Here is a 22,026-nt window from a genome sequence, read left to right on the forward strand (position 1 = left end):
ATAAGGACGGGTAATGTGCAGTCATGGACAAAATGATGAATCCACCCTTGTTTCTTCAGTTTATGGATCCATTTTAATGGCTGGTACAACGAAAGGTACATTTATTTGGAAAAATATAATGATGATAACAAATATAGCTCGTAAGAGTTTAATTCAAGAGATGATGTCTAGCAACTTCCATGGTTTTCTTGATGAGAACCAAAATCACTTAAGTTCTTACATGAATAGCTACAGCATTGTACTGCCAAAAATGAGCTATTTTTCTTGTCATTGTTATATTTGTCCAAACAAAAGGTACCTTTAGTTGTATCAGGCATTCAAATTAGAAACTGAAGAAACAAGGGTGCTCTAATCATTTTTTCCATTACTGTATTTCAGAGAGCTACGGGCAGTACATATTTCAGCCAACAGAGGGCGCCATGGGCCCAAGAGACGCCATTGAAGTGTACTGTAATTGCTGGGAGACAGCGTACCTTTTAATTGACTGATGGCTGTAATAAACAGCTGAAGTTCACCGGCATCTTTCCCTCTGTCGTTTTAAGCTTGAGGTTACTGACCAGAGAACTCTGTTTAAGCACAAGAAGCACCACTCATCATTTTGAAAGTGGAAGCAAGCAAGTGCGTGCATCAAAAAGTGTATTACGTTTCAAACAGCAAAAACTGTTGGTGTCATCCGTGTTGTGTAAGGTATAACTCCACATCTATAAAGATCTTAACAAGGAGATATTAACACTAAAATGTTTAACAAACCTGCAAAGCTCTGAAAAGATGGTTAGATAGAGGTGGAAGGGTGGAGCCATATATTGCTATATATTGTTAGATTGCTTAACAAGGGAAGAAGGGAATACATTCTTGGACACAGGATGTCTTTGGGGGCAAAAAGGCCAAAAAAATGTCATGGTAGCCAATGGTAGTTTTTTAAATAAGTGAACAAGAAATCAAAGGCAAAAATCACAAAATCATTCAAATATTTTGAAAAATGTATTAATTCATGAATTCAATTGCCGCTTAATCCACACTAGGATCGCGGGGGTATGCTGGAGGGGTGCACCCTGTACTGGTCACCATATAGACAAACAACCATTCACACTCACATTCATATGTACAATTGAGAGTCGCCAACCAACCTAACGTGCATGTTTTTGGACATGTGGGAGGAAGCCGGAGTACCTGGAGCAAAGCCACACACGCGCAGGGAGAACATGCAAACGCCACACAGAGATGGGTCTTGAAAAATGTCCAGGTAAAATGTAACAGTGTCAGATGGATACCAAACTCCGCAGTATTTCCCACCAGTAACAGATAGATCTGGTAATCCCTTCTTTGTCACAGTTAACTGGTTCCAGTGATGAGAGAATTTCCGTGAAGTTGGATTCCTTGTTTTTAAATTGAATATTTTGGTCATTAGACATATAGCTCTATTGTCATTTCAGGGACCCGCTGGAAAAGGCACTGAAATTAAATTGCGTTGCATCCGGCTCAAATATAGCAGTTAAAAGTACGACAAAGATAAGAAAGCAATGAAAGTGCTTAATTTATAGCATAATAAATATGTCGTAAAAGACAAATTAATAGATAAACAAATCAGCCTGGCAGCTGTTCTTTGTCATTTTATCAGCCGGTGTGGCTTTTTGGGATAACTTAACTTTTTACTGAGAAGCGGTTGCAGAATCTTGCTGTACTGCTCCTCACACGGTCCACGGTGTGGATGTGTGGGGTCTGGGATAGTGTTATTTGTTCTCGCAAGATAGCACCTGCGTTCGATGTCCAGGGCGGAGGGAAGAGATATCCCCATAAGTTTCTACTGCTGGTCCTCGCCCCTCTCAGCAGGCACTTCCAGTCCACAGCTGAGACTTAGACAGATATTGTTAAGACCCAGTGGTGTGCCGTCAGGGCCATCAAAGCCTTCTCTGCTGGCCTCATCTCTATCACCACTGACCTACATTCTAGTATTTTTTTTCATGAAATTGTATGAATATATTCCCAATAGTCGATTATCTTCATTTCCTGCACTGTTTCCAGATTTTTTTGTCCAATCAGATTTCAGCACCCAAGAGGATTAACTCACTTGTCAGCGATTTAGACTCACTTTATGAGTCATTTTTAGTGGCTAGTAAATCTATATTGCTATACAAGCTGTACACTGACTACTCTAAAGTATAACTTTACTTTCAATAATATTCTCCCTCAAAAAGATGTGAGGGCCCAGTCGTCTTTATGTGGAATTAGTCAGCTGATGCCACGCAATTAAAAAAAAACGCACACTCATGCTCCTTTTAAACAACTCCTCTCTCCGTGCGCCTCGCCTCGGGCGCCTCGCCTGTTATGGAGCCGCATTCGAAGAATACTGCCGCCCTGTTAAACTGCAAAATTAGGAGGGTGTATTTTTAGCTATTAAAATGTATATTTTCCTCCCCCTCCCCGCTCGGCAAGCTCCATTAACTTTTTACATGCGACGCTCCGAGCGCCGAGCATTTCCATCTTATACATTCCGTGTAATTTCCACACATGCTAGTAAATATCTCACAGACTCCTGCAGAATGGCAAATATACGACTTCGTCGTTCAAAAGAGCAAGACGAGGCCGGGTTTCAACTTTATTGGCACACTTTCCACCAGCAGACACGATCAGGTCGGGTTGTGACATTGTGAAAAGTTTACAAGCTTAAACCGGCCGACGTTCACCCTTTTTGTTGCAGGACATTTTGACCCTCTGACAGCCAGCAGGGGACTCATATCGTGTTTTTTTTTGTTTTGTTTTTTTACCAGGGCGTCAACTGTGAAGGCACAGAATTGCCAATCAGTGCCCATTGGCTAATATGGTGGAGGACTGGGGGGTAACACTAACTACACCTTAATACTGGAAGATTGTCCTATCAAGTTATTTCAAAAATATATTCATTCATAAATCATTGCTTTTTTGTGGCTGAAAAAATCCGATTATTAGTCCAATAAAATGCAAATTCCAGCAAATTTGACATATTTTTGGCCTAAATTAAGAATTTTCATGTCACGTTCGTCAGTGACCTGTCTTCGTGCTCTATGTTGCTCTAGTTCCTGCCTTCTCCTGGCCTGTGTTTTTTCCCTTGCAGTCACACCTTGAGCGGGCTGGAGGCGGGGACGCTGGGCACACCTGTTACTGATTACTCGCCATCCATTTAAGCTGACTGCTTACAGCTGGACGCTGCTGGTTCTTTGGTTTTGACAACCGCCGCCTGCTCACACGTGGACTCCTACCACGCTGCCAGTCTTTTCCCTGTTTCTGGTTTTTAGCCAGGCTAGCCCAGCTGTTACCCAGCTACCCAGCCAGCTCCTTCTATTGTGTTCTTGGACTATTTCATGGTGACTCTTAGTTTTGCCTTTTCTGCACCATCGCCTTCTGTTACTCTGTTGGATTTTGCCTGCACACTTGCATTAAAGTGTTAAACTACGTCTAAAGCTCCCTGCCTCTGCTTCTGGGGCCCCAACCCCATCTCCACTCGTCACATCTCAAGCATAAAAAAATTCAAATGCATTATACTACAAATGTAAGGCATTGAGAAGACGCATCCAAACACGTTGTGATGATATGTAATATTCTACACTGGTCAGTAATAAGGTGTCAGTAATATTATATTGTTGCATGTTACAATAGCCACAACAGGAAGTCGCGCAGATGATAATGTGACTCTCCCAATGCTAACATGTGTGAGTCTATATTACGTCTTGACATCTTATTTTCTTTGATTATGTCTACTATATTGGGTAATAGGAGTGTAAAGGTGACTGCAGGGGTGTTATTTCATGTCTAGAGGACTCTAATGATGTTAAAACCCGTATTTAGGAGGTCGTAAACCGGATTTCTATCCTCCAACTACAAAAATATTCCAGTAATCCCATTTTGAGGAAATACACTTCTCACGCTTGGGTCTGGAACCAATTAACCGTGATAAATGAGGGATTACTGTATTCTACACTGGCCACTAGGTGCCATTAATGTTACAGTAGCCACCACAGGAAGTGCTGTACAGTAAGAGAGAAGTTAAAAAAGGAACAAGGAACTCTCCCAATGCTAACATGTTTCAGTCTATATTCTGTCTTATATGGCTTATTTTCTCTAATAATGTTTACTACTGTATATTGGCTAATAGGAGTGTCAAGGTGACACTATGGGTTGCTTTTTCGTGTCTAGAGGGCGCTAGCGGGAACCCAAGCCAAATAGGCACTTCAAAGGAGACGCCCTCGCGTTCTTGAGTGGAGAGGGACGACTGTACAGTATATTTTGTCATTATTACATAGTACTCTTGTAGGGTACTGTATGGCCCCTAGGGGCCGGGTCGTAGCAAGTACTATAGTATCTATTCGGAAATTTGGCTTTGCCTGCTCGAGAAAATGCTAACCCAAAGGTCATATAAGTTAGGGATCTCACAAGGCCAGGCACAGAGAATAGAAAGTTAGTTTATTCATTGGAGATCAGAGTTGGAGGAAGTAATACAGTATTTACTAGCGGGAAACCCCAGATCCGAAGAACTATGAACCAGGATGCATGCCGTGGGAACCCAAGCCTAACGGGGAGGTCAAAGGTGACCCCCCCATTTTGATCTGAGTGGGACAGGGACTATATCAGTTGGTCGATGCAAGAGTAGGGAGGGCACTAATTCCCTAAGTAGTTCTCCCTTCATGAGAGGGCTACTCAAGACTTTACATTTTCGCTTCAGTCGACCACACTGCGAAGTCAATCTAAGACGGTGAATCTGATATTGACAGAAACTTGGTGAGTCCGGGGTCACCCTCATGCTGCCCCCTTGGGTTCCATAGTCTACCTTAAAAAGTGGAACAGAATCTAATGAACCGAATTCATGTTTTTTAGTGCATGTAAATATACTGACTGTCAAAACGTCCAAACAGCTTCTGTTAGCACGAAGCCATTTCATTGTCAAAACAAAGCTCACCAAGCATCTGTCAATTTCAGATTCACACGCTTTGATTTATTTTACACTGTCATTGACTTGAAGCAAAAGGATACAATTTCAGGCGGCCGTCGGGATAAGGGAGACGTCTCAACTTCTCATGGCTTCTTCCAAAGATGTCTGCCAACTTTCATCTTAGGCTAACCCTATCAAACATAACAGTGATGCAACAGTTGCAGAAATATAGTGGCAAAAAATCAATATATTCATTTTATCAAATGTATGTGTGTGCTAGCAAGGGTGTGTGAATTTAGCATGCTAATATACATTCATGGGAAAAAAGGATGAGACCACCCTTGTTTCTTCAGTTTATGGATCCATTTTAATGGCTGGGACAACTAAAGGTACATTTGATTGGACAAATATAATGATGATAACAAATATAGCTCGTAAGAGTTTCATTTAAGAGCTGATATCTAGCAACTTCCATGGTTTCCTTGATAATAACCAAAATCACTTCAGTTCTTACATGAATAGCTACAGCATTGTACTGCCCAAAAGCTTAACTCTTATGAGCTATTTTGTCAGGAGTGGCGGATGCCACAGCAGGAAAAGAGGATCCCAACGCAAGACTAGGGCAACTTCGAAATACAAAAATAAAGTTTAATAACAAAGTGTCCAAACAGGCAAAGTACAAACAAAGGAAAATCCACTATGGGTAAGAAACAAAAAACACTGACAGCAGAAGGCTGTCAGGAAAAAACTAGAAGTAGTAACAAAAAACACTGAAGGCAAACCAACAGGAAACACTAAGGTAGTACAGAGCAGGTAAGTATAAGCACCGGTAAAGGGCCAGAAAGCAGGGTAAGGGTAATGGAGCCGGACTGAGCGGGAGCAAGGAACAGGAGGTCAGGAAGTACAATCTGGCACTGAACAGATGCTTCTGCCTTGCTTAAGAGGAGTCCAGATTGCTGATTGCCCGCAGGTGCGCTCCGGCGTCTCCGCCCACACCGGCTGGGGTGCACTGCGGACAAATGGCAGACAGGCGGCAGCAGAGCGACAAGCAAAGCGTGACATATTTTTGTTGTCATTGTTGTATTTGTCCAACAAATGTACCTTTAGTTGTGTCAGGCATTAAAATGAACAAGAAACTGAAGAAACAAGGGTGGTCTCATCATTTTTTGCATGACTGTATAATTATTTATCCTTTCCCTTCCTGTCAAGAAGCCCCACATGCGTGCAGAGCAACTGCTAGAAATGTATTTCCATTTGAATGTGGAGTGCAGGCCTTGTCAGTGCGCTGCATCTAACACAGTGAAGTGCAGCAGGGCCCGTTGAGACAAATAACATCTTAAGCAAAAGTAAAACTATTTTTAATGCATTAGCACGTCGCCACCGGAGCGCGTCAAGGCCTGACAGGCGCAATGAGCGTTTGAATCGTTTGGAAAACCGGCCGTGAAGGCTACAAAATATCAGCGAGAGGCGAAACAAGCCCGCAGTCATTTGTATTGATCAACAGCCGCTATCTGCTCGCACACGTATCCAATTACATGGTGTTCTGTCTGCACCGCAGGAAAGGAAATAAAAACGCTTACCCTTTTAATACAGTGAAGAAACGATTGCTGAGTTGAGCGCAGGAGGACAAACATTGTAGATTTAGGTCAGCACTGTGTGCATTTTCAAGAGGATATGCTATTATTTGTGTGTCAAGTTATAATGATTGAAGTTATGGACAACATTGCAACTCTTTTTTGAGGTAAATATCAAATTGAGTGTGAAGTATCCCATTGTAATTTGTTGCACACTTTGAACATAGTGTTTTTTAATGTCTATATAAAGGAAAGCACATGCAGACAAATTACTTTCATGAAAAAGGAGAAAAGAAGGTTGGTATTGGTATCGGCCGATATACAATGTTTCAGTATCGTATTGGTATCCAGTGTTGAGCCATTTACCTTTAAAAAAGTAATTCATTATAATTTTCTTTCTTTTGTTTGTTTGTTTTTTTTTTAATTTTATGACAATTTCACCTATATCTTGATTTGGTTCCTGTAATGATGATAGGACTTTTCTTCATAATCATTTGGTACTTGCAGTAGAGGAGTTCTGTTGTTGACGTAAATGAGCAAGAGAGCGAGAGAGAGGTCACGTGATTTCCCAGAAATCCACCCTGCGTTTTCGTGCTCTTTTGTGACACTTCCTGATTGCTGAGCGGGAAGAAAAAAGTTGCTGCTACTTTTCATTTGCTACATAACTCCATTTTATCACCACGAACAACAACACAACACACGCTACACCTGACAAACAGTCTCCTATTGTGTTCAAATGAACCATATGGAGCTTTCTAACTCCAGTACAGTATAGCGGAGACGCTTACCAAGTGATAGGTGACGTCAGAGGTAGGCTGAATCCTCATTGGCTCAGGTGAAGGTTTATATTTTCTGGTCTCAAGTTCAGCGTCCATTTCTAGTTTGCTCGTCAAACTAGATTTTGTCATTTTGTCTTCCTCTGAGGGATTAAAACTAGTGACAGCTAATCATGAACTTGTTTTTATTCTTTCTCCTGGCTGTGCAAATACACAGCGTGGCGCCTGGTAAGTCCACTTTTCTTTACAAGTTTATAGACGTCATTCCAAAATCCTATTTATGCTACTTTATTCAAAATATGTTGACACCTTTTTGACACTGTCTGATGACTTGATATCATGACTGACGCTGTTTATTTTTGAAATGTTTTCATTTTCATTTGTGCTCAACCGCTTCATTTGTTGCTCCAACATTGAATGAGTCAAAGTTGTTCACGTTGCGTCACTTTTACAATCTTTACTTACACGGAAATGCATCAACCTTATTATTTAAGATGATTTTTTCCACAAGAGTGTGAGTCTATTTTCAGGAGCATTTCCTGAGACTTTGGTTTCCCTTTTAAATGGCAGCATAAAAAAAATGTCACGTACACAATCAAGGTTTATTTAGACCATGTTAAAGTATTTACCAGCACCACGATATGTATACAAGTAGTTCAACATGTCCAAAAGGAGTAGGAATTAAAAAAGCTTATACTACTTAAAGACGATCTACTTGTACCGTTTCTTACTGGCTCATATTAATACATAGTTTGTTGCTTATTCTGCTCATTCCATAATTTAATTCCACATACAGATATGCTAAAAGTTGTCAACATGCGTATAAAAGCTTAAGATCTTTTTCCTCCTTGAAAAACACTGGTGGTGCCCAAGACGAGACTTAAGACCCGCTTTTATTCTTTTAACTCGGCGTGAATGTGTGGTCCTCTGTGGCTTTTATTCTTTTTTATTTTTATTTTTTTTTAAGTTTTAATTAGTTTTATTTATGTTAGTTTTTATTTTATACCTACTTCTTGTATTTATTGCTTTCATTGTTTTTACTTCTTGTTTCAAATATTTTACTGTTCTAAGTGTCTTTTGTTTTTATTTGATCTTTTAGTTTTTACTGTAGTAATTTGTACTTTTACTTATTATTTATGGTTTTACTAGTCTCTGCAGCACTTTGGAAGCAGTGTTTATAAAATGTGCTGTAGAAATAAAGTGGATTGGATTGGATTGGAAAAAAATGCACATTTTGGGGTAGGCCCTTACTCTTATCTTTGCATCATTTTGGCAACATCCACATGGCTTTCATTCAATCATTCAAGTTGTCGGATATTCAACCTTTTAAAAGGACTCTTCGTAAACTCAAGACACTTTCCATGTCTTAAACATTTCTCCCTCAATTGTGTTCATTTGTTAGACGTGGGCTGACTTATCTTGGCTCTGGAAGCCGTGATCTGGTCAAGTGTGGGCTGACGACAGCATTTGCTAACGTTAGCACCGTGCTCACCGCATCGCGTTTTAGAGGGTGATTATCGTGGAGGCTAAGTGCTTCCGTGATAAGCAAAGTCTTTGCCGCACGAAAACATAAAAACATGCTTTTCTGACACTAACCATTTTTAAAATCTGGAAAACTACACTAAAAGTGCTCCTTTACTCCTTTTACGACTCTGGTAGCAATAATGTGGTTTATGTCTTTGCCAGTTACAGTTGTAAAATGACATGAAAGTCAAGTTATTAGTGTCTGTTGTCTTCAAGTACTGTTAATATAAAATGTATCAAATGTCCATAAAAGACAAACTGTGTTATTGTCTCTTATTGACTCTTTACTGTGACGACTCTTCAAGTTTAAAAGAAGACACGATCATTTCACATATGAATTGTTGAACATGAAACAATCATAAAATGTTCTTTTTGTGTGTTTTTTTTCTTTCAGTGATTCATTCGGTGAAGTATTTCAGGACTACATCCTCTCAAGTTCCAAACTTCCCAGAGTTTGTGGAGGTTGGTTATGTTGATGAAGTTCAGATTTCTCACTATGACAGCAACAGCAGGAAAGCAGAACCCAAACAGGCCTGGATGAACAAAATCACAGCAGAGGATCCACGGTACTGGCAGAGAGTGACAGAGATCAATGTTGGTAATGAACAGAGAAGCAAAGTCAACATTGAAATCATGAAGAAGCTATTCAACCAAACTGGAGGTTTGTTATGTTGAACGTCCTACTGTTAAAATATATTTGATGTACTCGTACACATTTTATACTGTAGTATACACACACATTACTGCACGGATACCTTCTCTGTCCATCCCATAATGACCTACCAAAAAGCACGACTGACACTTAGAAAGAGAGTTGTGTGCATGTGCGTGTGTGTGATGGTGATGAGGTTTCACTCTGCCTTGTGTCATTCTCGCAGGTGTTCACATTGACCAGAGGATGTCAGGCTGTGAATGGAATAATGAGACTGATGCGGTTGATGGTTGGATGCAGTACAGTTATGATGGGGAAGACTTAATATCATTGGACATGAAGACATGGACTTGGACTGCAGCAAAACCACAAGCTGTTCCCACCAAACACAAGTTGGACCATGACAAAGCTTGGATAGAACATCAGAAGTATTACTTAACTGAGCTTTGTCCTTCTTACTTGAAGAAGTACGTGAACAATGGGGCGAACGTCCTAATGAGAACAGGTAGAACCACATGATGTACTTTCACCTTTGTAACCATGTTAGCACGCCCCCTGTATGAACATTACTAGCATTACAAGCTACACTCTGGCTCTGTAAACTTTTCTCTCTCTCCTTTTCTCTCCACCTTGACTCCTCTCGCACCTTCTGTCAGCGTTGTCCTCCGTTCACACGTCACGTCACTTCCTGTGCAGAGCTTCCGGAGGTGTATCTCCTCCAGAAGACGCCGTCCTCGCCGGTCAGCTGCTTCGCCACAGGTTTCTACCCCGACAGAGCGATCATGTTTTGGAGAAAAGACGGCGAGGAGCTCCACGAGGACGTCGAGCACGGAGAGCTCCTCCCCAACCACGATGGAACCTTCCAGATGGCGGTGGACCTGAAAGTGGAGGTGGCGGCCGATGTGGAGGGCAAGTACGAATGTGTGTTTCAGCTGGCTGGCGTCAAGGAGGACACGGTCACCAAGCTGGAGAGAAAACGCATCCTGAGCAATGCAAGCCTTGAAGGTGAGAAAGGTTGAAGTTGACGATGCAGCATGAACATAATAACACCACTCTACAATAATAACATACAGTCATGTTGTTTCTTCACTTTCTTGTTCATTTTAATGCCTGATACAACTAAAGGTACCTTAGTTTGGACAAATGTAACAACGGCAACAAAAATAACTCAAAAGAGTTACATTTTTGGCAGTACAATGCTATAGCTATCCATGTAAGAACTTCAGTGAGTTTGGTTATCAAGAAAACCATGGAAGTTGCGAGATATCAGCTCTTTCATGAAACTCTCATAAACTATATTTGTTACTGTCATTATATTTGTCCAATCAAATGTACCTTTAGTTGTACCAGCCATTAAAATGGATCCATAAACTGAAGAAACAAGGGTGGTCACATCATTTTTTCCCATGAATGTATATTAGCATGCTAAATTCACACACCCTTGCTAGCACACACATACATTTTTCCATGTGTGTAGATGATGCCAAATTCAACAATAGGAGCAATCATTTCATTCATTTATCATCACCAATACGTTATTGCATCATTTATATCCAGACTGACTGTACCATGTGCGATTCAGTCCAAATTTGGACTCCGGTATTTATATATTTATTCTCAATGTCTTTGCTTTACTTATTATAGCTTATCTCTTTTCTATTTATTAACCACATGGTGTTCCTTCATGTAACTTATTGTCAAACAAGTAAAGCATACCCTACCATACCAACAGACAACTCCAGCTTAGCCATCACTGTCACGCTGGCGCTCCTCGCTGTGGCGGCCATCCTGGCAGCCATCATCTTCCTCGTCTGGCGTTGTAAAGACAGACCAGGTGAGGGACACAAACGTTTCGTCTTTGCAGTCTGCCGTTTGTGAGATGTGAATTTCACTGAGTTTGTCTTTCATTTCAGCCAAATACGATCCAGCTTGTAAGTAAAACATCTTCTTCTCTTTGAGCCGCAATAAACAAAGCAGTGGTGAAGCATCACTCAAACACCTTACCCCCTTCCCGAGATAGAAACACTACACAACTTTCATGCTAGCTTTATTTTAACCGAGAGAGAGTGAAAATAAAAGTGCTTTCCTCCACAGGTGTAATTTGACACGCCAGTATAAAGTGTCACATAAGCCAACTTTTGAAATGAGGCATCATGATAAGGATCAGCCGTGTTCACGTTCATGTTTGCTGACTCACTAAGAAGGCATCCTAGTCAGGAAGTAGAAGAGCAGTATTCTGCTTCTTCATGCTTTTGATCCAAGTCACAATAAATGTTGGAGTCGCACCTCCAAAGATGTGATATGAGTGAAGATGCACATTCTGGGATGAATGCACACAGTCACCAGCTCACGCTGACTTTTGTGGTCCGACAGCTGGTGACGGTGATTTCAAGCTCTCGGAGAACCTGAAGGCTGGAATCTGAGTGAGACACAGCAGCGGGCACAAAGCGAGTTAGCTCACACGGACACCTCCAGATGTTCTTGCGGCTTTGTGTGAAGATGATGTTCATCTACCATCTCCCCTTGGATTCATGTGCTTCTGTTGCTGCTGTCATCTTCTTCCTCCAGGATGGTTTGTGCACTGGAACGCAGAGCGATGTCTCCATCCCTGAGGGACGTCATCACTGTTGAATCACACATTGAGATGTCATTTCCTCATGTTATATACTGTCTTCTTTTGGTGTTTATGGCTTAGAAAACACGTTCTATCAAATATTTTTGCCGGATTTGTGGATGATATTTTGTCAGTCAATCAGGTTGGTCTTTGTGTCCATGTCTATGGTCTATGTCATCATTTGGGACTCGTGTCATCACATTCACAAGGATTTCATCTTTCTTTTTGAAACCGATAGCTGCTTATGGGTGAATACCACATTGTGTCACATGTCTCCTGGCCTTTCAGTACGTTTTGTTCCAAGGTGTTTACGCTTCAAACTGATTTTTGCGGGGTAACGAGAGGCACAGTTGAAGACAAATACATTTTCTTTGTTTATTTGCATTATTGTGTACTTGTCATGGATTAACAAGCCTTTAAGGTAAAAGCTGTAGCAGGTGATTGGATTTGCAATGCTACTTTTAAATGACCGTAAGTCTCCAACTATCAAAATAATTGCAGTGGTTTCTGAGACTAGAGAGACTGGTGAGGCAGGTTAGGGAAGATGAGGCTTTGACAAAAGCAGAGTGGGGGTTTGTTTACAGAGCAGTGCAAGCCAGTGTGACGGAGAGGGACAGAAAAGAAGGCTTTCTATGACAAAGTGCTGCAAAAGTTATATTTTATCAGACTTTTGGGGTTTTTTTACCATTAGGTTTTGGATGTTGCTGTGTTGTCGTGTTTTTGCTCAATGAAAAATGCCGAGGAGGTGGTCTGGAAAGTAACCAAGGGAGAACGATCACATACTTTTGATATTCAATGTTTAATCATTCTTGGTTTATATTACAAATCCTTTGTTCATATACACTCTGGGTGTCTTATCAGTAAATACCTTTCAAATTAAATTCTGTTTTTGGGGATGGTCTTTGTACACATTATAACAGTTTCAGCATGCAGTCATGCAAAAGAGATCTTTTAAAGTAGCTCTGAAAAAAGGGACACACGCACATACAGCAGATTGTAGGACACTTTAACAGCTAAAATAAGACTAAAAATTCCAGGTGGACAGTTGCAGTTGCAGTAGTAGGTGTGGTGGATGTGACCCGTGAGTTAAAAAGCTTGCTCTAGAATGTTCTGCCACTTTTTAAACAGGTTGGTTTCTTTGCAATATTGACTGATTTGAAGCTGCTGTAGCAAGACCAAACAGGATGGGACGCATGACGATTCCAGAAGCTACCTGATGAGTGTGCATTATCAGTGTCCCCCCACGTCTTGTTTTGTGCTACCAAGCATACGTTACCTGGGACGCACGTTTTGACAAAGGGAAAATGACTACATTTTTAAAAAAGAGAAGCTTTGTGCACTCGGTAGCACTGCTAACGTGTACTGACCTCTAATTCTCTGCTGGGTTACGTGAATGTTAGTTGGAGTGAGACGTGGTTCAGGGCCGGAGTCAGCGGGCCACACTGGTCCCTGCTAGCTGTAGAATAGCTAACAAGTGACACTTAATTGGGGCTAAAATGCAGAAGAAGCTGATAAAAACGTGGCTTCCAGCGCCGTCACGTTCAACGGAAGACTCTGGTTTTTGTTAAACACAGCAAATTACCAAATAAAAAAAAGCTTCACAGTAACAACCATGACCAACAAAAGGCACCGACTCCAGCTTTTGAGGAACTATTTGTTAGGGGGTCATACTGCGCCTAAATCTGAATTTACGATGAAAGAATTTACTTATGTTCAATACTTTTATATTTAAAAGTATGAAACACGATGAAAGCCTATCTGAGGTTCCTCAACATGTTTTATTATGTCTAAAATTGTGGTGTTCTGTGTGCTGTGTTGCTCCCCTCTGCTGTGCTCTCGTTGCAGTACACCATTTACACCACCCTGAAGAGCTGAGTGGCAACACCTGTGGATGATTGGCAGCAGGACTATATCTGTCTCAAGCATTCTACACCTGCTGCCAGATCGTTGCCAGTCCTCCACGATTCAGGCTCTTGTGATCTCATTAACTGTTGCCTATACTAGCTACCTGCTATTTTGTTCCCTGCCCGGCTTACTCCGGCAGCGTAAGGACATTGCTCGTTTTCTCCTGCGTGATTTGTTCAGCAGTGTTTTGTGTTTCCTGGCTCTACCCCTTTTGGTAGCTCCTTTATTTCTCGTCGTTTTCCCGTGTGCCATCCGGGTCACCTTTTGTTGTACACCCCTTTTGTTGTACCCTTTTTCTTGTGTTGTACTTTTTCCCTTCCTGGTTTGGAATTAAACTCTTCTCCAAACCCCCAACGTTGACTCCCGCGTCTTGGGATCCACCCGCGGCACGCACCGTTCCCTAACAGAACGATCTGGCCATAGCATGGATCCCGCGGAGTTCGGCCATTTCCGCTCTGCCCTCTCGCACCAGGGAGCCCTCGTGGGCGAACACTCTCGCTCCTTGAGCGAGATAATGGAAGCGCTCGCCACCATGTCCACTAACCTCCAGACGTTGGACCAACGTATGGAGCAAGTGCTCGCAGCCAGCGGCGCTGGAAGTGCTAACCCTGCCCACGGCGCAAACTCAGCCAGCGAGGTCCAGCCCGAACGCTCCCCTCCCGCCTCATGCACAGAGCCAAGCATTCCACCTCCTCCACGCTTTACCGGTAACGAGGCCTCGTGTGAACAGTTCGTTCATCAGTGCTCATTAGTATTCGACCAGCAGCCCCACACATACGGCTCAGACCTCTCCAAGGTGGCCTTCATGATGAGCTTGCTGGTTGACAAAGCAGCGGCGTGGGCTATCGCACTGAGTAAGTCCAACCCAGCGATACGCTCCTCTCTACCTCTGTTTGTGGCCGAGTTGCGGAGAGTTTTTGAGCACCCCGTAGGGGACCGCGAGGCTGGGAGCCGCCTCTTGGACCTTCGACAGCGGAACCAATCTGTGGCGGCGTTCTCTGTTGAGTTCCGCGTCCTAGCGGCGGAGAGTGGGTTCAACGATGCTGCCCTCCGCGCGGTATTCCGCAAAGCGCTGCAGGTCCGGGTCATGGATGAGATCGCGGTCCGAGATGATACCACCACCCTCGACCAGCTGATCGAGCTCGCGATCCGCCTGGATGAACGCCTCAGGGAACGGGACCGCGCCCACCGGGAACGAGCTAACCACAGAGGAGCCACTGCACCTGGACTACGCCAAACTCGGACCCCGCTCCACGAGGGACGCACCCAGGGCTCCACGGACTCGGGCCGGGATGCGTCTTACGCCGATGAGCCCATGCAACTTGGGGGACGGCGCCTCTCTGCGGCGGAACGCTCCCGCCGGCGGCGTCTGCACCTCTGCCTCTACTGCGCCGGGTCGGACCACCAACTGTCTAAATGTCCAGACAGGCCCAAACGACGACCCGGCTCGCCATCGGGGTCGGAAAGCCCCAAGCGACCGATATCACTGCAGGATCGACCCGCTGGGGGGGATCGATCCAAGACTTCTTCCTGTGAGTATGCGGGCGGGAGCTCGTCCAATAAGACGTCGCTCTCGACCCAGCGACGTATTCAATTGGCTGGAGTCATCATAGGGCTGGGGGGACGAGTTTCTGTGGTCGCACTCATAGATTCTGGAGCCGACGATAACTTTTTGGACGCTGAGTTCGTTAAGAAGCATGGATTAGCCACTATTAGATTGCCTCACCCTAAGGAAGTGCACTCTTTAGATGGCAAATTATTAGCCATAACCACCCATCAGACCGAATCATTAGCGTTACAACTTTCCGGCAACCACCACGAGACTGTTAGGTTTTACGTCATTCCCTCACAATCAGCCCCGGTAGTCTTAGGTCTGCCCTGGTTACGCCTCCATAACTCTACGTTTAACTGGAAGTCGGGTAGATTGGTTATCTGGGGGGGGGGGGGGGGGGGGGGGATTGCTATGCTCGCTGCTTGCGCTCTGCTGTGCCCAAGGGCCCTCCGCCCAAAGGACACACCGAGAGGATAAACCTGTCGGGGGTTCCCCGCGTCTTCCACGATCTCGCTGCCGTTTTTAGCAAGAATGCCACACTTAGCCTGCCTCCTCACCGGCCATATGATTGCGCCATAAAATTGCTCCCTGACGCGCCGCTCCCCAGCGCAAAATTATACAATATATCCAGACCGGAGCAGGAGGCACTCCGCGATTATATTTCGTCATCCCTCGCAGCAGGTCTCATTCGACCTTCGTCTTCTCCGCTGGGCTCTGGGTTCTTTTTTGTGTCCAAGAAGGACGGCTCTCTCCGCCCATGCATAGATTACCGGGGCTTAAATGAGATAACGGTTAAAAATAAATATCCGCTTCCCCTTATGGACTCCGCGTTTTCCTCCTTACATTCGGCCAGTATTTTTACTAAACTGGACCTACGTAGCGCATACCACTTGGTACGCATCCGAGAGGGAGACGAGTGGAAGACGGCCTTTAACACACCCATGGGGCATTATGAATACCTGGTTATGCCGTTCGGACTGACTAATGCCCCAGCGGTGTTCCAATCTCTCATAAACGACGTGCTGCGCGATATGATTGGTCAATATTGTTTCGTATATCTGGATGATATATAAATTTTTTCTAACTCTTTGCAGGAACACGTTCAACACGTGAGACAAGTCCTCCAGCGGCTCTTGGAGAATAAACTTTTTGTTAAATCTGAAAAGTGCGAGTTCCACTCCGCCTCGGTTACCTTTCTAGGCTACATAGTGGAGAAAGGCAAGCTGCGAGCCGACCCCGCCAAGGTTCAGGCGGTGGTCGATTGGCCTCCTCCCACATCAAGAAAGCACTTGCAGAGGTTCCTAGGCTTTGCCAATTTTTACCGCAGGTTCATTCGGGATTTCAGCATTAAAGCGGAACCTCTGACAAGGCTGACATCTGCTAAGTGTCCTTTTATTTGGACGCCGGAGGCGGAGAGGGCTTTCAGTAGACTCAAAAAACTGTTCACGACAGCACCAGTACTTACACATCCTAATCCGTCACTACAGTTTTTAGTAGAGGTGGACGCGTCTGATACAGGGGTGGGCGCTGTCCTCTCCCAGAGGTCCCCGGTCGACCAGAGGCTGCACCCATGTGCATTCTTCTCACGTCGCCTCACACCTCCTGAGAGGAATTACGACGTGGGGAATCGGGAGCTGCTGGCCATCGTGCTTGCCTTGCGGGAGTGGAGACATTGGCTGGAGGGTGCTACCTAACCATTCCTAGTCATCACGGATCACAAAAACCTCTCATACATTCGTTCTGCTCAAAGATTGAACTCTCGCCAAGCGCGCTGGTCCCTATTTCTTACCCGTTTTGAATTTTCTATCACCTACAGACCCGGTTCACGTAGCACCAAACCCGACGCCCTGTCCCGGATCCACAGCGCCACGGAGGAGAACAAGGATCCGGAGGCCATCGTGCCTGAGGCCAAGGTGCTGGGGGCGGTCCGGTGGGAGGTGGAAAAGCGAGTGACTATGGCCCTGAAGGACACTGACATCCCGGAGGCTTGCCCCAGGGACAGACTGTATGTTCCTCCCAACCTCAGATCAGAGGTCCTGCAGTGGGCTCACTCGGCCAAGGTCTCGTGCCACCCGGGCGTTCGACGCACCCTGTTCCTGGTGTCGCAGCGCTCCTGGTGGCCCTCCATGACGACAAACACCAAGGAATTTGTGGCGGACTGCTCTGTCTGCGCCCGGAACAAGTCTTCACACCGTCCTCCCGCAGGGTTACTCCACCCTCTTCCGGTTCCACCCAGGCCCTGGTCCCACATCGCCTTAGACTTCGTCACTGGACTACCTTCTTCTCGTGGTAACACGGTAATACTGAACGTTGTAGATCGTTTTTCTAAAATGACTCATTTTATTGCACTACAGAAGCTACCCTCTGCACTGGATACCGCACGCCTACTCATCAGACACATTTTCCACATCCATGGAATCCCTATGGACATTGTATCGGACCGGGGACCCCAATTCACATCCCAAGTGTGGAGAGCCTTTTGCCAGGCCTTGGGCGCCAAGGTCAGCCTCTCGTCGGGATATCATCCACAATCTAACGGCCAGACAGAGCGGGCCAACCAAGACCTGGGGGCAGCCCTCCGCTGCGTGTGTCACCGACACCCCTCCTCCTGGGCAGCACACCTCCCATGGGTCGAGTACGCCCATAACTCCCTCGTCAGCACGGCCACAGGAATGTCCCCCTTCAAGGTTGCCTATGGGTACCAGCCCCCCTTGTTTCCCTCACAGGAGGCGGAGATCGCCATTCCCACCGTAGACGCACACCTCAAGCGAGCCCACCGGGTCCCTTTGCTGCACGGCGGATCGCAACAAACAACTGGCTGACCGCCACCGTATCCCAGCACCCACATTCCAACCCGGACAGGAGGTTTGGCTCTCCTCCCGGGACCTCCCACTGGCGGGGACTCGCAAGAAAATGGCGCCAAGATTCGTGGGACCCTACAAGGTGGAGGCGATCATCAACAGATCTGCAGTCAAGCTCAAGCTACCGCCCTCACTCAAAATACACCCAGTCTTCCATGTTTCTTGCCTTAAACACGTCAGTTCCAGCCCATTGTGCCCCCCAGCCGAGGCTCCACCTCTCCCTCGCATCATCGATGGTCAGCCAGCTTATACGGTGAGAGCCATATTGGACGTGAGAAAAAGGGGGAGGGGGGTGCAGTATCTGGTGGACTGGGAGGGTTATGGGCCTGAGGAGCGCTCGTGGGTCGCCCGCTCCTGTATCCTCGACCCACAACTCCTCCGTGACTTCCACTCGTCTCACCCTACCAAGCCAGGTATGTCGTCAGGTGACGCCTTATAGAGGGGGGGGGATACTGTGGTGTTCTGTGTGCTGTGTTGCTGCCCTCTGCTGTGCTCTCGTTGCAGTACACCATTTACACCACCCTGAGGAGCTGAGTGGCAACACCTGTGGATGATTGGCAGCAGGACTATATCTGTCTCAAGCATTCTACACCTGCTGCCAGATCGTTGCCAGTCCTCCACGATTCAGGCTCTTGTGATCTCATTAACTGTTGCCTATACTAGCTGTACCTGCTATTTTGTTCCCTGCCCGGCTTACTCCGGCAGCGTAAGGACATAGCTAGTTTTCTCCTGCGTGATTTGTTCAGCAGTGTTTTGTGTTTCCTGGCTCTACCCCTTTTGGTAGCTCCTTTATTTCTCGTCGTTTTCCCGTGTGCCATCCGGGTCACCTTTTGTTGTACACCCCTTTTGTTGTACCCTTTTTCTTGTGTTGTACTTTTTCCCTTCCTGGTTTGGAATTAAACTCTTAAAATCAACTCTTAAAATCAAACCCCCAACGTTGACTCCCGCGTCTTGGGATCCACCCGTGGCACGCACCGTTCCCTAACAAAAATAATACTTCAGATCATTTTCAACAGTGCAACAAGTGTCTTTGAAGTTGCATTGTCCAAATATGCATTATATGCGTGTGTGTATATACAAGTATGTATATGTATATATATATATATATATATATATCCTGTATATGCAATACTTTAATTTAATGGCCAAAACAAAAAAATGAGGACGTTTTCATCACTTTCTGAAAAAAAAAAAAAAAGACACAAAAACGGGACAGAAAATGAAAACAGAACATGTACTGGACAAACAGCATGTTTAGTCACCCTAATCTGTTTGTATATGCCCATCACTTTGTTAAAGAGAAAAAAGAGGCTTCACTACACATCTTAAAATTAAGCTCTGTCAACTATCTGCCAGCCAGCTACAGACGTGGGAGCTATAAGTTTGATCATTTTGTGATGTATGACATCTATGACGTACTGGACAAGTACAGAGTTACAAAGTATATGCAGAAAGTAGATAAAGTACACAACGCGGCTTCTTGGAGAGACACACACACACTGATGGAGACAAACACCGCTCATTAGCATTTATGCTACATACACACAAAGCGGTGTGTTCCCAGTAAGGCTTCCTATAAGCACTGAAAATATCTCATTTTTTGCATTTATTTAGAAATGTATTTCACAAAAATCATTGAATCTGGACAGGCACGTGATGTAACTAAACAACAGCACACACAACAACAGGCTGTATAGGCGTCCGATATTATCACACATTATTTATTATTCGGCTACACAAGGGGTGTCCATACTTTTACAGCATACTCAAAAAATTAAAAGGATGTGGGGCCCATTTATAAACTTTATTGAAAACCAACCCATGTAGATCTGCTGGGATTTTTTCAAATTTGTTTTATAAAGAAAAAGTCTGCATCTTTTATAAAGTCTACATTTTTTATAAAGAAAAACAACAGTCTGCATCTTCGCTGTGTGTTACTGGTGACAAAGCGTATTGTTGATATTTTTTACATTACGGTACACTTTTTGCTCGTTTTTTCCATTTTCTTAAATATTTTATTTATAATTGTTTCTTCTTGTAATATTATGTCTTTATTTGCATAATATTCTCACTTTATCATCATATTATATCTTTTACCCAACTGAATTTTCCTAAAATTGATACTTATTCTTTTTGATTTTCATGATATTCTAAAAAATACAATAAAAAAAATTGCTTTTAACATTTTAACTTGATGCTATTTTTTCTCTTAATGTTATGACTTTATCCTCCTAATATTACGGCTGTATTCTCATACAAATGAATTTCCATTTTTGTTGTTGACAGCCGCAAGCCCCCGGGCCACACTCTGGTCACCCCTGAGCTCCACAATAGCATAAAGAACATACTGTACCTGGGGGGCTGAATTAGGCTAAATTAACATAACAAGTCAGCAAATCCAACTATCAAGTTACCAGTTCGCAAATTCACCAAGCTCCCGATCTCATGTCACATCACTGTTGCGGTTGCCGATGGTAAATTTCACTCCTTTATTCATGTCAGTCAGTATAAATTAACATTTAAAACAAACGTGTTAAAGATGTATAAATGTTGGCATAGTAGTCACACCAATAATAAATCACAGGACCATCCAAACCTTGGAAAAAAAAATGTGATTTATAGTCTGAAAAATACCGTAGGTTTTAGACAACATGCTTTTGGCGGCCTATTGTGGGGCCTGTAAAGTAGAAATTTGAAAATGCTCATAAAGTGTTTGCTAGAGGACTGTAGCCATCATACATCACACCAAACTGATCTGCACATGAACATGACAGGCACTGACATTAAATTGCGTTGCATCCGGATCACGGATAACGGTTAAAAGTACGACAAAGATGAGAAAGCAATGAAAGTGCTTCTGTGTGCATGCGGTTAAAAAGTCATTAATAAATATGTCGTAAAAGACAAATTAATAGATAAACAAATCAGCCTGGCAGCTGTTCTTTGTCATTTTATCAGCCGGTGTGGCTTTTTGGGATAACTTAACTTTTTATTGAGAAGCGGTTGCAGAATCTTGCTGTACTGCTCCTCACACGGTCCACGGTGTGGATGTGTGGGGTCTGGGATAGTGTTATTTGTTCTCGCAAGATAGCACCTGCGTTCGATGTCCAGGGCGGAGGGAAGAGATATCCCCATAAGTTTCTACTGCTGGTCCTCGCCCCTCTGAGCAGGCACTTCCAGTCCACAGCTGAGACTTAGACAGATATTGTTAAGACCCAGTGGTGTGCCGTCAGGGCCATCAAAGCCTTCTCTGCTGGCCTCATCTCTATCACCACTGACCTACATTCTAGTATTTTTTTTCATGAAATTGTATGAATATATTCCCAATAGTCGATTATCTTCATTTCCTGCACTGTTTCCAGATTTTTTTGTCCAATCAGATTTCAGCACCCAAGAGGATTAACTCACTTGTCAGCGATTTAGACTCACTTTATGAGTCATTTTTAGTGGCTAGTAAATCTATATTGCTATACAAGCTGTACACTGACTACTCTAAAGTATAACTTTACTTTCAATAATATTCTCCTTCAAAAAGATGTGAGGGCTGTGGAAGGAACTACAAAAATGGCTGACAATGACGTTGACATTAGGGAGTAGGACGGTTACATCACAGGGTTTGGTTAAATCAATAGAACGTGTCGCTATTGCTAACCATGATGCTCCAG

General features: G+C 44.0%; 1 protein-coding gene across 2 annotated transcripts; it reads left to right on the top strand.

The window, feature by feature from the left end:
• The first annotated feature begins 7,313 nt into the window (after positions 1–7,313).
• On the top strand, positions 7,314–14,302 carry LOC129189552 (major histocompatibility complex class I-related gene protein-like). Of its 2 annotated transcripts, none has more exons than XR_008572816.1 (7): positions 7,314–7,481; positions 9,172–9,438; positions 9,656–9,934; positions 10,086–10,434; positions 11,162–11,263; positions 11,343–11,360; positions 11,803–11,830. XR_008572816.1 is itself a non-coding variant. In XM_054791332.1 (7 exons), the coding sequence occupies exons 1-7, from the start codon at positions 7,427–7,429 to the stop codon at positions 11,850–11,852; spliced, it is 1,080 nt and encodes a 359-aa protein (XP_054647307.1). In that variant the 5' UTR covers positions 7,314–7,426; the 3' UTR covers positions 11,853–14,302. The 2 variants fall into 2 exon arrangements, 1 of the variants encoding a protein (XP_054647307.1); XM_054791332.1 differs by having other exon boundaries at positions 10,126–10,434; positions 11,803–14,302.
• The last annotated feature ends 7,724 nt before the right edge of the window (positions 14,303–22,026 follow it).

Source organism: Dunckerocampus dactyliophorus, chromosome 11 (genome assembly GCF_027744805.1).
Source record: "Dunckerocampus dactyliophorus isolate RoL2022-P2 chromosome 11, RoL_Ddac_1.1, whole genome shotgun sequence".
Classification (NCBI taxonomy): Eukaryota; Metazoa; Chordata; class Actinopteri; order Syngnathiformes; family Syngnathidae; genus Dunckerocampus; species Dunckerocampus dactyliophorus.

Bases quoted from the DNA above. Each gene is read 5' to 3' on its own strand.
- LOC129189552 (XM_054791332.1), top strand. From the start codon at position 7,427: ATGAACTTGTTTTTATTCTTTCTCCTGGCTGTGCAAATACACAGCGTG. The intron at 9,439-9,655 runs GTTTGTTATGTT...TCATTCTCGCAG, and splicing joins GCTATTCAACCAAACTGGAG to GTGTTCACATTGACCAGAGG. The intron at 9,935-10,125 runs GTAGAACCACAT...CTTCCTGTGCAG, and splicing joins GAACGTCCTAATGAGAACAG to AGCTTCCGGAGGTGTATCTC.